We start from the raw sequence: 19863 nt of genomic DNA, 5'->3' as shown, positions 1-19863 counted from the left end.
GCAGCCGCTTCCCTCTCGCAAGATTTTAACGAATTATGTCATCATGATGCCGGTGGCGCCAATGCATGTTGGATAACTCTCCTAATCTGAGTGGATGATGCAGTGGCATGCTTAACCACAGCTGCTGGTTATGTAATCAATCTAACCTAATTTCATTTTGAAATTGGCCCCTCCTTGCAGGATTGCTTCATACTTCAGACAGAAAAGAGAGATGTCTGACATTTAGAAGATTATTTATTTAAAATGTAGTCTTCCTAACATCTTTGCCTATATTCTATTCAGTTTTGTCCAGGTTATAATTTTCAGTTTAGACTTTTTACAGGTGCATGCATTTGGGATTTGATAAGAGTACTGGATCTCTTCTGTCAATGCTTCCAAATAGCTAGTTAGCATAGATGTGACATCTTATCATAAGTCTTGAGTCTTGGTGAACACTGGTACAACCAATATAACTTGACATAACAACATAGCCAACTGTGATTCTTTCAGAATTGTTGCCTCACAAACTATTTTCACGCTGTACAGGAACAAATGTGTCCTTTTCAAGCATATGTCCTTATCAAGTCAGGTACAGGCAGTTGAGGCAGTTGAGGCAGTTGTCTTAGCATCTAAGATAATGTCCAAATATTAAATAGAATAGAAATATAAATTTTTGTGTCTAGCTATATTTAGAGGTAGTGTACTATGAAGGTCAGTAACTTGCTTCCATTTCTGCATTCTCTGATCTGTCCCACTTGGAAAGATGTTTGAAAGGGATTTTATAATTTGATGCATCATTTTTATACTACAGTAAAATACATAGTAACGGATGGCCATTTTTTCTAATTTATACCAAGGGTGCTAATAGCATTGCACAATAAAATTTGAACCTTTTTTGCTTCTCAAAATTGAATAGATAGACCTTATAGTACTTTTTATGCTCAATTCAAATCTGTTTAGACATTTTCTATCATGTATGGTTTTTAAATGACAGGGCAATTAAACATTTAATGAAATATATATTACTTATTCAGAAATATTCTGAAAAAGTATTTGGATTCAGCCTGCAAAAATACATGATAAACAGGAAGCAGGAAGCAAAACCATTGCTGACCATTTCTAATGGTACTGTATGTGGCAACATACATTTAGTTTTTAATGTTTATTTGAGGTATACATTTATTTGAATTCATCTGGGACAATAACAGTTACTTATTACCTATATACTTGGATATGGACATTGGCTTTTTGCCCAGCAGGTCTGAAGTTCACATATGTCCCTGAAGACCACAGAGGATTTTCTGCATGCCAGATTGATGTGTAAAAGGTCCAAGGTTTCTCACCCCATTGGCTTGCCCTTATTTTCGCTCTCCTTGTATTATGACAGATTTAGCAATGAGACGTCTCAGCTTTCTAGACCCCAGTGTCCTTCCATTACATATTCTCTTGGTGTCCTTATTGAGTTACAAGTGTTTGTATGTGTCTGAGTTTGTGTGTTGGGGCGGTCCTGTGGATGTAAATCTGCCCCATCTTCCTTGCTTAATCTCTCAGCCAATAAGGGACCTTAGAAGATTAAGTACTGGTATAACATACGAACAAATAAGTGTGAAAGTGTGCAGAGCCTCCCAGCCAGCAAAGGGACACCCTTTTCTTTCTGTTTTTCAGAGGTAAGATATTCAGAGATGTTGCGATGAGCTAACAGACCCTGCCTGGCTCAGCTGAGCAGGTCCCTGAGCATGTAAAATTGGTAGATGATTTCTCTTTAGTGTTTGACTGAGTAATTTATGAGTTATTGTTCTAACAATTGGTTCACTTTTGAACTTGTACATTATAAATTAACGTATGAAGTAGATTAGCATTTGCAATTAGCAAGAGTTATTTATCAAAACTATAATAGTGATTGTATTTATTTTAATATAAATCTTAATATAATAATGTGTTAATGTTAAATTCAAAGACTAACAATGGCTTGCAATACTTTGTATTGTATTAATAGCAGGTTCATGAGGTTGGGTAGGATGCATCTAGTCTCAGTAAGCAGAGGACTGCTTTATTCTTAACACACTCTAAATCCTTTATGGCCAACACAATATACTGCAGGATTTACAGATTGATCACAGTGGCTCTGCAGTGTAAACTACAGTGTTGGCGATGACAGTAGAGAATTAGTAAAGAATAGATGTCGTAATAACAATAATAATATCCAAGAGCAGTGCTCTTCAAGCACCACTGGCAAAACTTTCATTTATTAAATTTTAAAGGTTTAATACAAACCAAACTGTAAAACTCAATTTACTTATAGTCACAAATATAACTATTTGAGTAAAATATCATTGATGAAAGATGGTTGTGTTAGTTTCTGAGATAACAGTAACATGACGATCAGTGTCATTTGTCATTCCCTCATTTGCTGTGATAAATATTTGTTGCGGGCTTTGTCCACATAAGGAAGACATAGTAGGAGGGTAGATGCTTGGGAAACCTGATCTCCAGATAATCCCCAAAAATGTCTGCAGCTGTGCTTTAGCTCTGTGACACAGCACTCGAGAATAGGGCACTAAAGGCCACACTTGTTAAAAGGGTTGATATCATCAGAATACCATAATTCAAAACAGGCGCAGGATCAGTGATGTGTGGGAGAACAGTACATTCTTTAAAAAATGCTCAGAAATATAAATACCCATAGAGGGAGAAAGGCTTAAGAAGTCGGGTGCCAGTGCATAATGAAGACATAAAGATATATGTTAAAAGAGAAAAATAGGTGTTACAAATGGGAAGCAAAGATCATGAAATATATTTAGGCTAATGAGGTGTCAGTCAGATTGTAGAGAATCACTATGGAGCCAAGAGCATGGTTCAGCTGCTCTTTGTGTGAGTAGAAAAGAGAACAGCACCCTGAAATACTTTCTGACAGAATGTGTTCCATTCATTACTTTAGGCATAAAATCCGTGGTCATCATGTCTGACACAGAGGACATGTGAGTATTTCTGCTTTTTGTTTGTGATTATTTTGACCACTTCATGAAAAGTAAAATATGAGTGTATTTATTTGACACTTGCAATATTTCCTTTTCTTCTTTTTCAGTGGGGTTGAGGGTGAGTAAGAATTTAAGTGTATATTTTGTATGGATTAGGCATGTATTCACTGCTAGTCTACAGTTAATAAGGCTAAATAAAAAGTCAGCAACATTAAAGAAATTGCAATAATTCTGCAAGTTTATGAGTATATCGCTGTTCTGAGCATTTCTTGTCTGAGAGATATTTTAAAACCCTTTCACAGTGTATACAAATATTCAGGGCTGAGATAATGCCACTTGAGGTTTGGAAGTAGTTTGTGACTTTTCCAGTTTTAGTTTGAAGAATTAATTTTAGAATGTCCTTAAAGTTGCAAACAGCAGGAGATTTTGGGTCAGATTCCTCTCTGGTTGTATCCTTCTGATCGTCTATAGGCTTCTGGTGCACTGATTGTATGTAATGTTACATAAAAAACAATGTCCAGAAAGAGCCCCGCTGAGTAGATGATTGGAATGCATGCAATGCATTGCTTACTGTAATAGCATAAGATGTAATTGTAACTGTGTACATGTATTGTCTTTTTACATATGAAGAGGTCGAAGAGGAAGGTAAAAGAAGAGTTTATAGTAACAATAATCTACCACACTAATTTACACATTTACACATATGATTGCCTATAACCTAGTTTCCCCCCCTTTTTTTTTTTTTTACCAATTTCATGTGAAAATTGATTGTGGTATGTGAGTGTAATATTCATTTTGAGAAATACCTAACCAAATAATAACACATACCCCCCCCCCCCCTCCCCCAAATAAAATAAATAGCCAAGTCAATATTAACAACTTCTGCTTTCACTAATGTATAGAAGTGACCTCTCTTAGTTGTGCTTTGTATAGACTGTAATGTAAAAGGGCAAAGTGAACATAGCACATTAATCTAACCTCAAGAGAAGCTAACTAAACTTAGTGCATAGCTTAACCTCTAATGAAGCTGACCATTCATCTGATTGCTAACCAAACTTAGCACAACCATTTGGCTACTATGGATGCCAATCAGTGTGTATTATGTGTGTACTCGAGTAAACCTTTAGGATATTTGAATATGACCTTCATATCAAAACTGTGTGAGAAGCTAGCTGGCAAGAATGTCTGACTTCACATGACCTGATGTTTTGAGTCAGTGTTTTATCTTTAATTAAAAGCAGCCACTGTGCATAAAACTATGATCAATACATAGTTAAGAGAAGTGAAAATTGAACATGTAGATTCAGGAGGACTAGGGCTAGAATAGGCACTAGCTCTGAAACTTACCAACGTCATGATTGTGAAATGACAAGTTTTTCTCTCGTCCTGCCGTGTGCTCTCTTTCGCTCATCTCCCTGTCCTTTCTTTCGGTATCCCAGCTGCACTTCCTCTTTCTCTCTTTAACCTGCAAGTCATCTCCCATAGCTAAATGCGCTGTCTCTCTTTTCTGTAATTCAATAACCGGCACCACCTTCCTCCCGCTGGCTGCTTGCTGCATGTGGCGTTAGCTGGAGAGGTAGTAGAGGTAGAGGTAGCCCCAGAGGCAGAGCCTGAGGCAGCCCCAGAGGCAGAGCCTGAGGAAGAACCTGAGCCAGAGCCAGAACCAGAACCAGAGGTGCATGAGGAAGGTATGTGGCATGGATATTCATTCATCCTTCCCTACCAACTCTTTTGAAATAGTTAAAACCAGAACTGCAACCAGGCAGTGCTCCCTAATTGCCATAATCCCAAACCAAGTTATTATTGTGACCAGCTTTTGCCAAGCCACTTCTGAACATAAAATGCCTCTTTTTCAAATGTCCCAACTCTGAAGAAGGCATGGCCTTGTGCAAAAGGGCTGAAGTCAATGCCACCTAAGTTCATCCTGAATTTTAATTAAGGATTGGAAAAAATAGGCACCTAAGAAGGATTCCAAATTCCAATTCACCTCGTTTACAGCTGCAATTAAGATCAAGCCAAGAAAACAACAGCATCTAAATTGCTTCCACACAGCATGTCAGTGGCGTTTGAGCAAATTATTTCTCTGAGCAACCAGAACATTACTAGACTAATTGTAGCATCCCCGATGCTCACACAGGAGTTAGCTGTGACATACCTCATTGCTTTTCCTACCCGTTGAACACTAAAAAATACTACTGCTAGCAAAAACCTGAGAATTATGTTAATGCTGCAACTACTGCCACTACTAGCTAAAGCCCCTGTCTGCCAAACAGTGTCTCACAGTGGATCTCATAATAGTGAATGGAGTGACTTACAGCATGAACCCGCTATAAGAATCTTGTATTCAAGTCAATGTGTTAATACATGTTTTTCTTTGTACAAAAGGATGGAAATTCTCATAGGATCAAAAAAGGTCATTCCTGTTAGAAAATTAACAATATCACTGGTATTGATCACAGATCATATTTGAATCTAACTTAATAACTTATGAATCTAACTTAATTTACTTACCATACAGAATCTTAGCCATTGTTTTAACACCATTTTTGTTCTATATGAATTTGTAAATATTAAAAATGTTTTGCAATGTCTGCATTAATTACTGTTTGAGTTCATTTTTATTCATTTTATTTCATTGTTTTTTTATTACATTAATACTATTTGCTTATGCTGGGGTGTTATGCTGGGAATATAGATTCCTTTATAAATAATTTACGGCCTCCTTTCTGAATGGGATTGTTAATGAATATTCAGACAAGTCTTGCATTGTAAAGTGAGGGCTGTTCTGGGCAGACAGAGGCCCAGGATGGCCCAACTAATGCTTTCTGTTCTGCTCTTACCTTCACTGCTTACTGCATGCAGAGGCCTATGAAGAGGAAGGTATGTTGTCCATTCTCTTACACTATATGTCTCATTCTGATTGGTAGGAGTGCATGGGGGAAACATTTACACCCCCAGGCATGCACCACACAAAGCCATTAGAAGCCCACCATGGAACCAACTCTCTACACATTTCTACAGTTCTAAAGACAATTTCTAACTGCACATTTAGACCTATGTAGCACACAGAGAAAGCAGGTCATTCTTAGCATCTTGCTGCCCTTGTTGGTATTGAGGCCAGGTGAAAAAAAGGGTGAAGGAATATGAAATGCTGCCATTTGCTTTAACTTTGCAGTGACATCATTGCTCTGCTCTGCTCTGCTCTGCTTCCCTCCCTTTGCATGCAATGTCCCCCACTAGTGGATGAGGGAGAGTAAAACAGCACTCTTTGTTTCTTTGCCAAGCAGACCTGATCATATAGGCATTGACTTTTTGTCAAGGTTAAAATTAAACATTCCACACACATAGCACTGCTGTTAGCTGCTGAGAATGTCTGGTCGTAGTTAACATAAAAATTCACCTGCCGTAGATGAACTGTGTATTAATTTTGTACTTACTGTGAGGTGTCTCCTTGTGCTTTGAGAGTGGTAGTATTATTCATACACATGATGGTTAGAATCTGTTTTTTATCCACTCCACACTTATTTTTATTATGAACTTAATTCCACAGTGTTTGAAATATGTTGGAAGTTAATTCCTCATCAGTATCTTGGGCAGAACTGATTATAGAATTGAAATTTTACAATGGTTTGCCAACCAAAACTAACATGTTGACCAATAAATAAATTAATTAATAAATTACACACAAATATATTTTTGGTATATGTGTTTTTGCTGAATTTTATGGTGAATGACAATCTTGAAATTTGTAGAATTTAGTCTCTTGTTAATTTCTTATAATTGAAGGTCCTCAGTGGATAACAAAGTGGATAAAATGTAACTGTATAAACACATTCTGATATTTAAGACTTCAAGGATTGCTGAAGGACCTTTAGATCTTTTAATTTATGACATTTATAACAGTACATGTCCATCTCTCTTTTCTATTTTCTTTTGTGTAGAGGAGAAGCCAAAATTCAAGTAAGTAGAAGTACAATTAAATGCTGATTAGCATGATCATATCTTTATCTAGCTTTTTGCACCAGTACTACACCACATAATAATATACTGCAAAATAATATATAAATATGGACTGAATAAGTATGTTGTTTTTAAAGTTTAACCTTTGCAGTCCCACTCATACACTTTTTCTTGCACCTCTTTCATTCTGGAATGCTACTTCAGAGAATAGTAGGACTTAATAGTAGGAATTAATAGTAGGAATTAGGGTCTTTTATTTAAATGAATTTTTATGTAAATCATTTTTACATTTTAGATTAAGAAGGAAATACCTGTTTAAATAAGGATTATTATCATATTTAGTTTGTCGCTTGAGTGCATTGCTGGTACACACAATCTTTTTATCTGTCTATTCAGGCCAAGTGCACCAAAAATCCCTGATGGTGAAAAAGTGGACTTTGATGTAAGCAGTTATCTTTTATTATCCCTATTTATTATCTCTCTGTTATTTCAGCTACATCAAAGGTGATCTAGAAATCACTCATTCAACCTCTCATTTAATGTTTCCAGCACATTTGCAATGATCCTAAACCTACAATGACGAACCGCGTAGAAAATGTTTCCCAGTCTGTTGCTGTGCTATGTAATTAACCATGATTTAAGATAAGTCCTCAAATTGTGCACGTGTGTATGAATGTGTCTAACAGGACATCCAGAAAAAGCGTCAGAATAAGGACCTCATCGAGCTGCAGACACTGATTGATGCCCACTTTGAGTGCAGAAAAAAGGAAGAAGAGGAGCTTATTGCTCTGAAGGAGAGGATTGTGAGTGCTTCAGTGACCAGCAGGACCTCAACATCACAGCACATTAAGCTGCTACCTGGGCCCATGTGTGGAAAAACATAGCGTCTGGTCCTTAAGACTCTAAGGCATATGTAAACAAACAGATCCATGCATTCCCAAAGGTTCAGTCTCTTTAATTGCCCAAAACTAATCCCCATAGTGCAGTCTCTCAGGGAAGGACTGCCACTGCGCCTCTCCTCAGATGCTGGATATGCAAGATCTGTAAAAATGCTGAAAATTGTTTAATTACACATGTAGACATAATCTAAATTTGGCTGCTTAATATTTGGCAGAGCTTACTTACCTTGTAACAAGGCTTACATGCACATTTTGTGTTAGCCATTAATGAATATACACAATTTGTGTTAGCCTTTCATGAATACTTCATCAGTGGTCAGTTTCCTGTCAGAAAACTGTGGCTTGCTTGATATATTTGGATGGATGGCCACTCACAATCAGCTGAACACTGACACACTATCAGTGTTAATGTGTTGAGAATGGTCTGCTGCTCAAATAATATCAACAGGGGTCCTGTGGTTAGAAACCGACCTATGATCATCAAGCTAGAATGTGGTTGATTATCTTTGCATACTAACAGGTGGGCTAACGTTTGTATGTCTACACTTGCATCTACATGTAGATAGAATGTAGATACGATTTATATGATTTCAGGAAATTCACTGGTGATATGCATTCACTTAATAACAAGTAAATGTACCTACAGTTTTGGGAAGTGGCACGTGCTCCTTGAGTGCTTTCTTAAGATGACATGTTCCTGACTTAATAGCATAATTTTCTGATTTACTACAATAACATAATTCCCAGTTTGTTGCCTTCCAATAATTGCACTGGAGTAACTTTACAACTTTAATGTCACAGGAGAAGCGGAGGGCTGAGAGAGCAGAACAGCAGAGGATCCGTGCTGAGAAAGATAAAGAGCGCCAAGCCAGACGAGAGGTGTGCTACGCTCACTTCTTTTCACTCAGAATCTTACGTGGTGAAGCTGCTTCCAATTATTGTGTAATGAGCGGTGGAAGAAAATCGTTGGAATATGAACTACTGGAATATGAACTATTAAAGGGTTGTTCCATGCTCATCTTGTTTACCAGTTGCATTAAAATAGATTTTTGTGTGCGTGTGGGGTTCAGTCTGCTCAGAGGCGATGCATTAGCCCAATCACGTCATACTGGGTACTGACAAAATCTAGAAAGAAATGTAGGATGTAAAAGCGTCACATAAGGTATGTGTACGATATGTGAATGCATATGTGATATATATGCATGTGTGCTGGCATCCACAAAGCAATGTATGTGTGTGGGTATGTGCGACAGGAAGAAAGGCTGAGGAAAGAGGAGTTAGACGCCAAAAGGAAAGCAGAGGACGATGCTAAGAAGAAGTCCGTTCTCACCAGCATGGGCTCCAACTACAGCAGCTACCTGCAGAAGGTACACATCCTGTCAGCTCTTTTCACAATACACAATACTCACAATAACCCAAACTGCAGTAAACCCAGGCAGGCCCAGCCAGGTATATTTACCTCAAAACCTAAGCACATATATGCAGTGATCCTTGCGAGGGATATTTACCCCAACCTTATGTACATCTATGTAGCTTATATGGTTATATGTATGCTCTAGGAGGGAGCAGTATTGAACCTTTTAATGGTCTTTATGTCTTCAACACTTGGACACTTGGACTCAAATGACAAGTGACTAATTGGGCTGAAGTGAGGACTGTCTATTTGTATTTTCTAGTTTTTTAATACTATTTGCTGGTATTTGTCAAAACATAATAGCGATCAGTATATAATTATCATCTTAAAATAGACTAACTATATGCAAATATGATACTTTGTCTGTACTTATTCTAGTCTGTGGCATTTAAAGTTCATAATAAAAGGTCCATAACATTATGACAACCAACCAACCCACCCGCCAATGCCCCCCCAATAAACAGCTTACCCTAACATGAGCCTCTAATGCACATCCTAATCTTTTGTTCAATTCACACTCTAATTGCTCATCACTCTGCTTTATCAGTATGAATGACATTTATCCTCAGTACCATCACTTATTTTAAGATGGTTTGTTTGATATAGGCTGACCAGAAGAAAGGAAAAAAGCAGACGGAAAGAGAGAAGAAGAAGAAGATATTGGCTGAGAGACGCAAGGCCCTGAACATTGACCACCTGAATGAGGACAAACTGAGGTGCTCCACCTGGGTTTTCAGTCTCCCTACTAGTGTACTAATGTGGCGTTACATATTACATTACATGTAATGTTGCATATACAGTCAGCGCTGTATGGCCAACTGTGCTGAACTGCTACAGACAGTAGTTTCATTTTTACTTTAAAGTAACTTGCTCTTTTAAGGATCTTTTCAGTCACAAATATTCAGAATTTTAATCTGTGTTAATTTTAACAATGGCAATTTTGTTGAGAAATTTGAGTGTATGTGTATCAACTACTGCATTGTAATATGGTGCTCTGAAGTGCCCGAACTGACTGTTTGGGGTACGTTTGCTGCTTTGTGGGTATGTTTGTAGGGATAAAGCCAAAGAGCTCTGGGACTGGATGTTCTCTCTTGAGTCAGAGAAGTTTGACCACATCGAGAAGCTGAAGAGACAGAAATATGAGGTGAGGCATATTTAATCCTAATGGCGTCTGTTTCATGGTCTTAAATCAGCATTTAATGCACCTTACTACATTAACATTAGTTTATTCTTGTGACTGTCTAATTCTATATCAACTTCTACTATAGTTAATTTATAGTTATTCAAATATTTGTAAAGGGTATGTTATTTCACAATTGTGTGCTAATAAAAAGAATCAAACTGTACATCAATTGACAATATGGAGTCAGAATACACATCACTATTAAAAATATATTATTCAACTTTAATTTTTCATTATAACTAACTTTTTATCTTTTCTGTCTTTTTAGGCAAAATATACCTTTTGCCTACCTTTTAGTTCATTCTCTCATGTTTCAGTCATATCATCAAAAGTGAGGTTTGGCCTAAAGTCCTGACCTACAAGACTCAGGATTCCACTACATGTTTCATCTTTTAGATGATTCTGTTTGGTTGCTTTGAGACACTTTATCTATAGCCCTTAGGAAAGGTCTTTATTTACACTGTTTCTTCAGGCTGCAATTGCCTAGGATACTCTGAAATTTTCATTGAAGCTGCATGTACAAGCCTGGGTGGCTGATGGCTACTGCTTTTTCCTCAGTACATGAAGGCATCTACTGCACCTTTCTAAATGCTGCAAAATCAAAGCAAAACAAATCACAACCCCAAACATAATTTAAAAAGCTCAATTCTGTGAACTAACTGGCACTGCTGTTGAGCTATACAGGAGCCCACACTTAATTTTTTATCTCAATCATGTTTACCATTTTGTAGTTTTAAATCCCTGCATGTAAAATTACCACTGACCTGTCCCATTGTCAACACGTACATATTCATCAGTTTCAGAAATGTGATGTGCAGTGAAATTAAGACAAAATTTGGCTGACGCTTTTTTCTAAAGTAACTTACAATCATGACTGAACACACCTTGAGTAATTGACGGTTAAGGCCATTGCTCAAGGGCCCAGCAGTGGTAACTTGACAGTGGTGAGGCTTAAACTGGTAATTTTCTGATTACTAGTCTTAATAGCACCTTAACCAAGGTAGAACCTTAACCACTGTGCTACCACTGCCCCAACCACAAGTCTGCTATTGGGTAAAACATGCTTTGTTATCCTGTTCTTTCATCCAGACTGCCTTCTTTTTGTGAAAAGGATCATTCCTTGAAATAGCACTCACTCACTCACTCTCTCTCTCTCTCTCTCTCTCTCTCTCTCTCTCTCTCTCTCTCACACACACACACACACATTATATCTTGTGTGAAAGAATTGGGAAGGCTGTGGATTAGTGAAGGTCTGAATGCAGCTGTACTCTGATTTTTCCCAGATTACTACCCTGCGTCAGAGAGTGGAGGAACTCAGTAAATTGTGAGTAATTGAAACTAGGTCAAGTTTAGCAACAGCCACAGCCTAGCAACAAGCAAGGTCTAGCAACAGGATCTGGCAGCAAAAGCATGGTATGCATGCATGAGACAAACCCTTGGCAGTGGGAAAACAGCTCACAACCCAGCCTCAGGTAAAGAACCCAAAATGGAATTCAACATTACTTCAGTTCGTGCTTCAGATGAGCACCTTATGGTCATACAGACAAAGTCGCTTAGGCCAGTGGATCTCTCCTCTTATACATCAGTCAGTCTCTAAGTAGCTTTACCTATTTTTATTTTAGATTTTGATTAAGGTTTAAGTGGTAGAAAGGGTTATTCCAACTTTAAAAGGTAAGAACACTAACCACTTACTTATATACACAACTCATTTAACTTATTTATTGTGAAACATTAAGTTAAATTTGAATAAAAAATTCATGTCAGCTGAAATTGCAGTGTAAAGTAATGTGTAGTCAGCAGGTCTGACTTCTAGGCTGGAGTTGGATGAAATTTAGACTTTTGAACATTCAAAATGCCTTTGTTCCATGGACCATACATGATGGTCCTATGTTTGGTTTTCTTCGCTGAGGGCCTTCTGACAAATTTTATTGGCAAAAGAACATAAACTCACAAGTTTTCCCAACTCCAGTCTAAAAGTAGAGTCAGCAAGTTAGTTAACTTTATTAAAACTTAATATGTGAGCTGACAAAGTGGGTCCTGAATTTAATATGCATGAGTTTAATATGGATGAGTTTAATAAAGATGAGTTTAATAAGGAGCTGGGGTTTAAAAAAAGCTAGCAGGTGGTTAGCATTAATACTCTGAGTTAGTGGAACTTTGTTTTGTTACAGTGTAGATAAGCGTTGAAGCATAAAACTTGTAATAGTATAGTAGTGTAGTATGTCAAGGTAGGATTAATTCATGTACAGTCCCTCATACACACACAAGCTGTGGAAAGGTAAAAGAGCATGAGTGTGAGGGCAGAAGTCCAAAAAGCTGCAGTATAAAGGTGAGTTAAAGGTGGTGGCAGTATCACACACATTTGGTTGTGCAGGTAAGTGTGTGTGAGTGTGTGTGTGAACACCCCACACAGCATTTGCTGAGGGGTCTGTTAGTTCTCCCTCTCACTCTGCATCCTAACACAGACAGCTGTGCGACCGCTGGCAAAGCTCAGGTCAGAGACGCTGAGTGTGCGAGTATGAAAGTGAGTGTGTATGAAGAGTGAGTCAAGAGGAACGGTACCTCCTTGGTTATCCCAGAGAAAGAGGTAATATTCTGGCTGGTTTAAAGATGCCTATATGTTGTTTTCAGGTCATCTCACTTCGCAATCGTATTGATGAGCTGCAGAAACAGTGAGTATCTCTACATCACATACACACACTCTCATATTCAAACAAACATGCCCAATAGCAACATGGCTAAATTTTATTAGTGAATATTAGTGTTTTATGGAATGGGCTACCCTCAGTTGAGCTATGTAACTACTCATACATTTTTAGTGTGAATCCTGTATAATTTACCAAAATTGTTACTTATTTTTTGTATCTTTTGCCCAAGCAATGAAAAATGAGATCCGTTGTTCATTGTCTGTAGTCAGTGATCACTGTTTCATGTGTCCAGCACTGTGAATGATAATGTAACAACCTTTTTGAGAACTGCATATACTTCTCTGCCATACTTCTCATATTTACTATTGACGAACAATATTCGGCTTACAATTCTGCTAAGATAAAGTACTAATGAGACAAAGGTGCTCTGGAAAATATGAAGCTAAGGGGTTGATGTCTATTTCACGTTGACTCCATACTGACTGGAGATTGGAGGTGATGACACAACAGTGCTGATTTTTCTATAGGCTCTATGTGGCCCCTTAACCATCATTTATAGATATTCTTTTTACAAGTACCACATGACTAACTTTCAGGACAGATTCCCAGGCAATATCTTCAGGCTTATTTTTTCATTGCTCTAAAGCGTTATATAAAATAAGTGTGTGTAGTGTGAGCTAAATAATGTAGCTGCTCATAACGTGGCATATAGATGCTCAACAGTAATGGGAGTGTGAGAGAGTGAGCGAGAGTGAGCAATCTAGTGAAGGAATGATCTTTAATGAGATCTGCGAATACAACAGTAAGTCTTGCATGCACTGCATGTTTTCTGCTTCAACACTCGCCTTCGCTGTGTCCTGAGTTACAACACAACAGAGTGCTGAGAACAGGAGTGAACGACATGGGTCAGTGTATCTTCACAGAGGACCTCTGCAGTGGCTGGAGTAGACTGGCCTGCTCTACATGCTTTACTGTACTTACATTAACATTCCCTCATGAGTAGACATTAGACTACATATTCTTTAATACAGTTTAGTGCAAGCACTTTAACATTTTTTAGAAAGGAATGTTCCTGAGAAAATAAACAAATAAAACTACACTTATATGAGAGGTATTTATTAGAAAAACCTATTTCTTAGACACAATTATACAACTGCCCTGTTGTGCACCATCTTCCAGTATCAGCGGTGAGTTTTTTGACCATAAGACTGCTGCTGGCTGAAGACATTTGTGGGCCAGACTACTCTGAACCCAGCAGTGCTTAATCTGAACCCGATTCATACAAACGAAATGCTCATTATCATGCTATTTTCACTGCTGTGCTGAGAATGGTCTGCAATCCACACAATATAGTTATCCTGTGATAAACAACTGTGTATGGTTATAGTCTGTAACTGTAAACCTATGAAATGTATCTGAGATAGTTGTCTTGCTAATAGTCTTGCTGTTCCTTTCCTGTTTTGCCCTCATCTTGTACTTCTTCACTGTGTACTGAGGTCACCTCCAATTACCTATCTCCTATCCTTTCTTTTCGCATTCACATACCATCACAGCTCCAAGAAGGGTGCTGCCGCTCGCCGCAGAAAGTAAAGTTTCCAACGTCCTGCTGGTTAAACTACATCCCCACCCGCCGCTCCAAGCCGTAGACCTGTGCCCTCAGGCTCCTCCAGCTGCACCGGGGGTCTTCAGACAGCCAAAGACTGACTCAGCCTCACCTACCAAATGCCATGTGATGCATCCCTGGCCTAGTCTTACTTGCAGTCAAAGTAGAGCCCTGTTCCATCTGACCACTGCTAGGTTCTCATTGTGTGTGTATGTAAATAAAGTATTAGTTCTTCAGCTTTTTCTGCATCTTTGTTCAGGTGTCACACTCTCCCATTTAACAGAGTGCAGGAGGGCCATAGCTCTACACTTAAGACATTTAAGTACGCACTTAAATTTAATTTAATTGCATTAAATTGTAGACACTTAAATTGCATTCAATTAACACTTACTGTTGTAAGATATGTGTTTGGAGACATCACTGTAGACACAATTCACTTCTTTTAAAATATATGTTTGTCAATAAGATAATCCACTCACATTTTATGAGAATTTCATTTTTATATAGAGGGTACAGACAAACTAGCTCTCAGTTTCTACAGTGAAATTACCTCGAATCCAGATATGCCTAAGGAACTCATGACAGCTGGGACTTGGTGAAATAAAAATAATTAGACCAGCAAGCATTCATATTAAGTAGAGATGATCAAGCCAAAGTCTTTGAGTTGAACATTGTCTGCAAAACTAAACAAACAGAAACCAACAGATGTTACAGGAAGGATATGCTTGCTGTTGGATACATTTAAATAAATGGTTTGGTGCCAGGTTTTCCACCCCAAATTGTAGTAGGCAAACCAAGTCTCCTCTCCTAAGTTTCCTTTATTGGTATTGCACAATGAGACTAACATAACCAACACGAACTAAAAATTGTTTTTAATCGTTTTTATGAACACATGCCCAAATCCTTGCTTTAGAGCATCCTGTGCTTGTCTCCAAAAATATCTGACCTGCTCACCTCATGAAATTGGTCGGCATTATTAAGCAGTGTAAAAAAGTCCAGACACATTTTTAGTTTTTGTTTAGTTTTTATTGAAAATGGAAAATTGTGTGCGCGTACTTATATATATATATATATATATATATATATATATATATATATATATATATATATATATATATATATAAATGATACAAGTTCGTTATAATCCAAGTTGAAGCTAAGCACATATTTTGTAAAAATGTTAGAGGCTTCTAAACTGTTCTTATGTCTGAACCATTTACATTGCATATTTTTCATGATGCCATCAACAGTATATGACCTTGCACTGTTCTACTGAATCTTGTAACATCAAGTTGGGCAATGCCTACTTTGGTGAATGCACTGTCTATCAAGGAATTGATATTTCAAGTGCTTTACAAAACGACAAGCCCATAAATGAATATTTCCAATTTTGTCATGAATTTTGAAATTGTTTATGTAATGTAATAAATAAATAAAGTGCATGAAATATAGTTCAATTTTAACTGTAAAAAATGGCATGGTTGATTACAAAACATCTGGAATCACTTAATCTAAAGTACATTAAAAAGTTATATTTCCTATAGTAAAGCATCTAATACATATAATTACTTTACTGTGTTTTTTGTTTTTTTTTGTTTTTGTACAAACCATGAGGCTTTATGGATCCCCGTTGAGTGTTGGTGGCACACACAATTTCATTAGTGTAACACTAAGGGACAGATTACACCACAAAACAACAGTACACCAATACCTATAATGTCATATGAGTTATGGATGGACACTAATTTTTTGTCCCTGTAAAATTAAGCTATGTTTTCAAGTTCACTTAATTAATGAGTAACACTTTCTGTTCAAGTTATAAAGCAACAATATATCAGATCCGTTTGACAGTGCTAGAATTCCCCTTGCTCAAGGGTACGTGAACATACAGTGTTGTGGAACTGACACTTTCAGTTGAGTTTGCGTGTTATTGCATGCTTTAGGACCACTGGCAGGAGCAGTCTGTTGGCTCCTGTATGGAGTAGCTGACCCAGGAAGAGTTGCCACTGCAGTAGAGTTGGACCGAGCGGCGCTGGAGACCCATCTCCCTACAGCACTTACAGAACCGTGCGTAAGTGTTGATGTTGTAGTTGTAAATACTCGCTGAAGGACACTTGCCATCACATGACACTATGTTCACCTGGAAGAAGTTTGGGAACATAGTGTAAGATACGTATCTGACTCAATTAGTCTTTGTGACAGTCCATCATCTAAAGTGAGCTTTGTTAGAGGGGCATGTCTAAAACAAAGTCTGTAAAATAAGATCATTTGAGTCATCCTAAAGTAATGGGGTAAAACAGTTATGTAGTGAACTTTGTGCTAAATGATTTTGGCACCACCTATCTTGTGTCATCTTATGCAGCTCTGTCAAAATTAGAGAATCCTGAGATACTCGCAGCACAACAGATTTGCTGCGAGGATTACTGCTCCCTTTGTCTAGTTCAATAAACAATAAAATAATGACATAATGAGAAATTGAAGGGGCTTTTTTATCGAATGCCAGATTAATAAATACACACATACACAAAATTACAGTTATATATAGACTTTTCATGCCAGTTTTCACTAATTTCAGCCTGATTCATGTGGGCAGACACAGCATGCTGACGAAATTACAAATTAAGATATATTTTGTGGTTGCCGTACTCATTTGAGGTCAGAGTTTATTTTTCTTTCAAACCTATATAACGTGAAACATTATAAGTTGAGTTTATATTTGCAGGCATATACAGTACTATCAAGCATTGGCTAGATCGCTTAGTTTGCTGTTACAATACCATGCGGTCGTACAGCATGTAATTTTGTATTTTTGTTGTATGTTTATATTATTTTGTTCTGTTGAATTATTACTAATGGTACAATGTTTTTTAAAAATGGACAATTGAGAGACACTCTCGAGCTGTGTCTACAAAGTAGATATTAACTGTTTAACTCAAGAGAGAACACATTATGCATTGCTGCAAACAGTCCATGCTGGCAAGACTACAAATTAAAGATATATTACAGATTATGTACTGTTGCGTATGCTGAGAATAAGCCACACATCATCCACTACTACACGTCCTTCCTGTCTCAAGATGGGTGTGATTGTAACACTAATACCAGACATATGCAGACAGAAAACACAATTGCTGTGAACAACTTACCGGTCTGTTACTACGGCAATCATTTTTCCGTATTGTCATCCTCACTGTAACTTTCTGACATGATTTTCCATCCTCCTTGCCTACAATGTGTGAAAGCATGTAATGTTCTATAAATCATACAGTAATACAACATGAACTTTTTAGAATGGCTTAATAAAGTAGATAATAATAAAAATTGTTTTAACTTCATCTAAGATTGTGTAACATACAGTAGGGCCCAAAACTCTGAATCCGCTTACTTAACGGTTTTTATTTCTGTCAGTTATGTAAAACAAACATTTTTTGTCAAAATATATATTACACTTGAACTGTGTCACTAAGCTCCTTCAACCATACTGAATTGGATACAGATTAATATGTAGAAGAAAAAGCAAAGCAAAATGATATTAAGATATATTTCACTTTCATAGCAGGGCTACTTACATGCTAAAAATGCTAATCCTTTGCTGTTTTAAAGTGCCAGGAAAACTAAATACATGACTGCTTTCTAACAGAGTTATTGTTAGTATTGTGGGCACACAATATGAATGTACAAGTAACTGGTGACAAGTAACTGCTAAGATTATAAGTTCTCTGATAGGATACTTCCCCTTTCAGTGTAAATGGAATAATTTCACATTGATCATGGAATTTAATTTTCGGGTAAAGCTAATGTCACTTGTCCTTATGCATCACTATGTGTTTGCTTGGAGGGATCGTTTCTTGTCTGAGCAATCTAGCCACATCCCAACTTGCAATCTTCTTATCTCAAGGGCAGGTTGGGTGCCTTGGATGTTGGAAGAATGTCAATGATGTGTATCCATTAAGAATATGAGGACAACACAGAGGCAGTGAATTCAGCTGTTTTTTAAGTTTCTTGTTTTGTTTTTTTTTTCATTCAAACTTTGATAGATGCATATAACGCTGAAGTTTGGTATGATACAACATTTTTTTTTAGATTTTCTTTCATGTTCGTTCAGACTTTGAATAATGCATTATTGAGCAATAATTATCAATTTAAGAAATGTTCCATTAATTTTTATAAATGATTAAATAAAACCGGCTCTTTGTCGTGGACCCTACTGTGTAAATCACAGCAAATACTGGGTATACTGTATCCACCCACATTATTCACTGAGGCACCACATTTATTTTTGATGTCAAATTTTCTTACAGATCTCCACACCACATCCATATTACTGGAACTTCAAATTAACACTACTCTTTCCCCACTTGGCTGCTAAATATTAAACATTAAACTAGTCTTAAATTAAAATACCGGTGGTTTGCCTACAATGTGTTCTACTATCCAAAATAAATGTTCCACCACCCCAAAACAAAAAGCACTACTGATTCTTTGGCAATAAAACATATTTAAAACTTAAAGCTAAATAAAGAACTACAGCCTAGAGCTAGCAAGCTCTGTAATAATTTGGGTAATGTAGCATATGTCAGTAATGCTGTTAAATGGCATTACTAAAACATTTCATGGGTATACAAAAATGTAACCAAAATGTATGGTGCTGGAATGTATTCATTGCTGTGCCATATCACCCAAAGGATTACCACACACACACACACACACACACACACACACACACACACACACACACACACACACACACACACACACACACGTCATTAGCCCAGGCTTTCTGAATCATGCACTGAATCATAATCACTAAGTGGCCACTACCAACAGTACATTGTTGGCAATCAACAATGCACTGCCCAACCGAGCAAAATGGGGAAAGATTTCAGAAAAGGTCAAACTTAGTGTGTTTTGTCTCAGTAATGACTTATTTACATAGTTCTTTTGTATTCTGTATTTTAATGGGGAAGTACATTGTTGGGACTCAACAATGGTGATGGAGAGCCTTATTTTCTGGCATGAGCATTGGGTACCTCGTTCACAGTTTGTGCTAATGGTGGGTTTCAGTGTGCTAACAGGGAAAGGGAGGAGGGTGTTTCCAGTGCCTGAGGAGATTGGTACAGTGTTACAGTGTGCTACAGGAAACTAATTAATCTGCATGTACATCTGAATATGCAACATGTCTCATTTTATATAATCTTT

General features: G+C 37.3%; 2 protein-coding genes across 11 annotated transcripts in view; one reads left to right on the top strand and one right to left on the bottom strand.

The window, feature by feature from the left end:
- The first annotated feature begins 1547 nt into the window (after window positions 1-1547).
- On the top strand, window positions 1548-15704 carry tnnt3b (troponin T type 3b (skeletal, fast)). 10 transcript variants are annotated; one of them, XM_027010500.2, is made up of 16 exons: window positions 1548-1646; window positions 2918-2957; window positions 3065-3075; window positions 3588-3602; window positions 4526-4645; window positions 5820-5837; window positions 6899-6917; window positions 7314-7359; window positions 7604-7720; window positions 8618-8695; window positions 9070-9183; window positions 9837-9946; window positions 10284-10374; window positions 11697-11737; window positions 13045-13085; window positions 14615-15704. In XM_027010500.2, exons 2-16 carry the CDS (start codon window positions 2938-2940, stop codon window positions 15007-15009), a joined length of 1236 nt encoding a protein of 411 aa, XP_026866301.1. In that variant the 5' UTR covers window positions 1548-1646; window positions 2918-2937; the 3' UTR covers window positions 15010-15704. The 10 variants fall into 10 exon arrangements, with proteins under 10 accessions (XP_026866301.1, XP_026866302.1, XP_026866303.1 ...); XM_027010501.2 differs by lacking the exon at window positions 5820-5837; XM_027010502.2 differs by lacking the exon at window positions 4526-4645 and having other exon boundaries at window positions 1549-1646; window positions 14615-15703.
- An 88-nt stretch (window positions 15705-15792) lies between these two features.
- Window positions 15793-19863, bottom strand: part of otog (otogelin) — a 49090-nt gene continuing 45019 nt past the window's right edge. The window contains exons 55-56 of the mRNA XM_027010499.2: window positions 17811-17890; window positions 15793-16804 (exon numbers count right to left, since the gene is read on the bottom strand). Of these exons, the coding sequence (XP_026866300.2) occupies window positions 16604-16804; window positions 17811-17890 (281 nt within the window). The 3' untranslated portion in view covers window positions 15793-16603. The remainder of the gene's footprint in view (window positions 16805-17810; window positions 17891-19863) is intronic.

Source organism: Electrophorus electricus, chromosome 21 (assembly GCF_013358815.1).
Source record: "Electrophorus electricus isolate fEleEle1 chromosome 21, fEleEle1.pri, whole genome shotgun sequence".
Taxonomy (NCBI): Eukaryota; Metazoa; Chordata; class Actinopteri; order Gymnotiformes; family Gymnotidae; genus Electrophorus; species Electrophorus electricus.
This window is presented reverse-complemented; position numbering and strand designations above follow the sequence as displayed.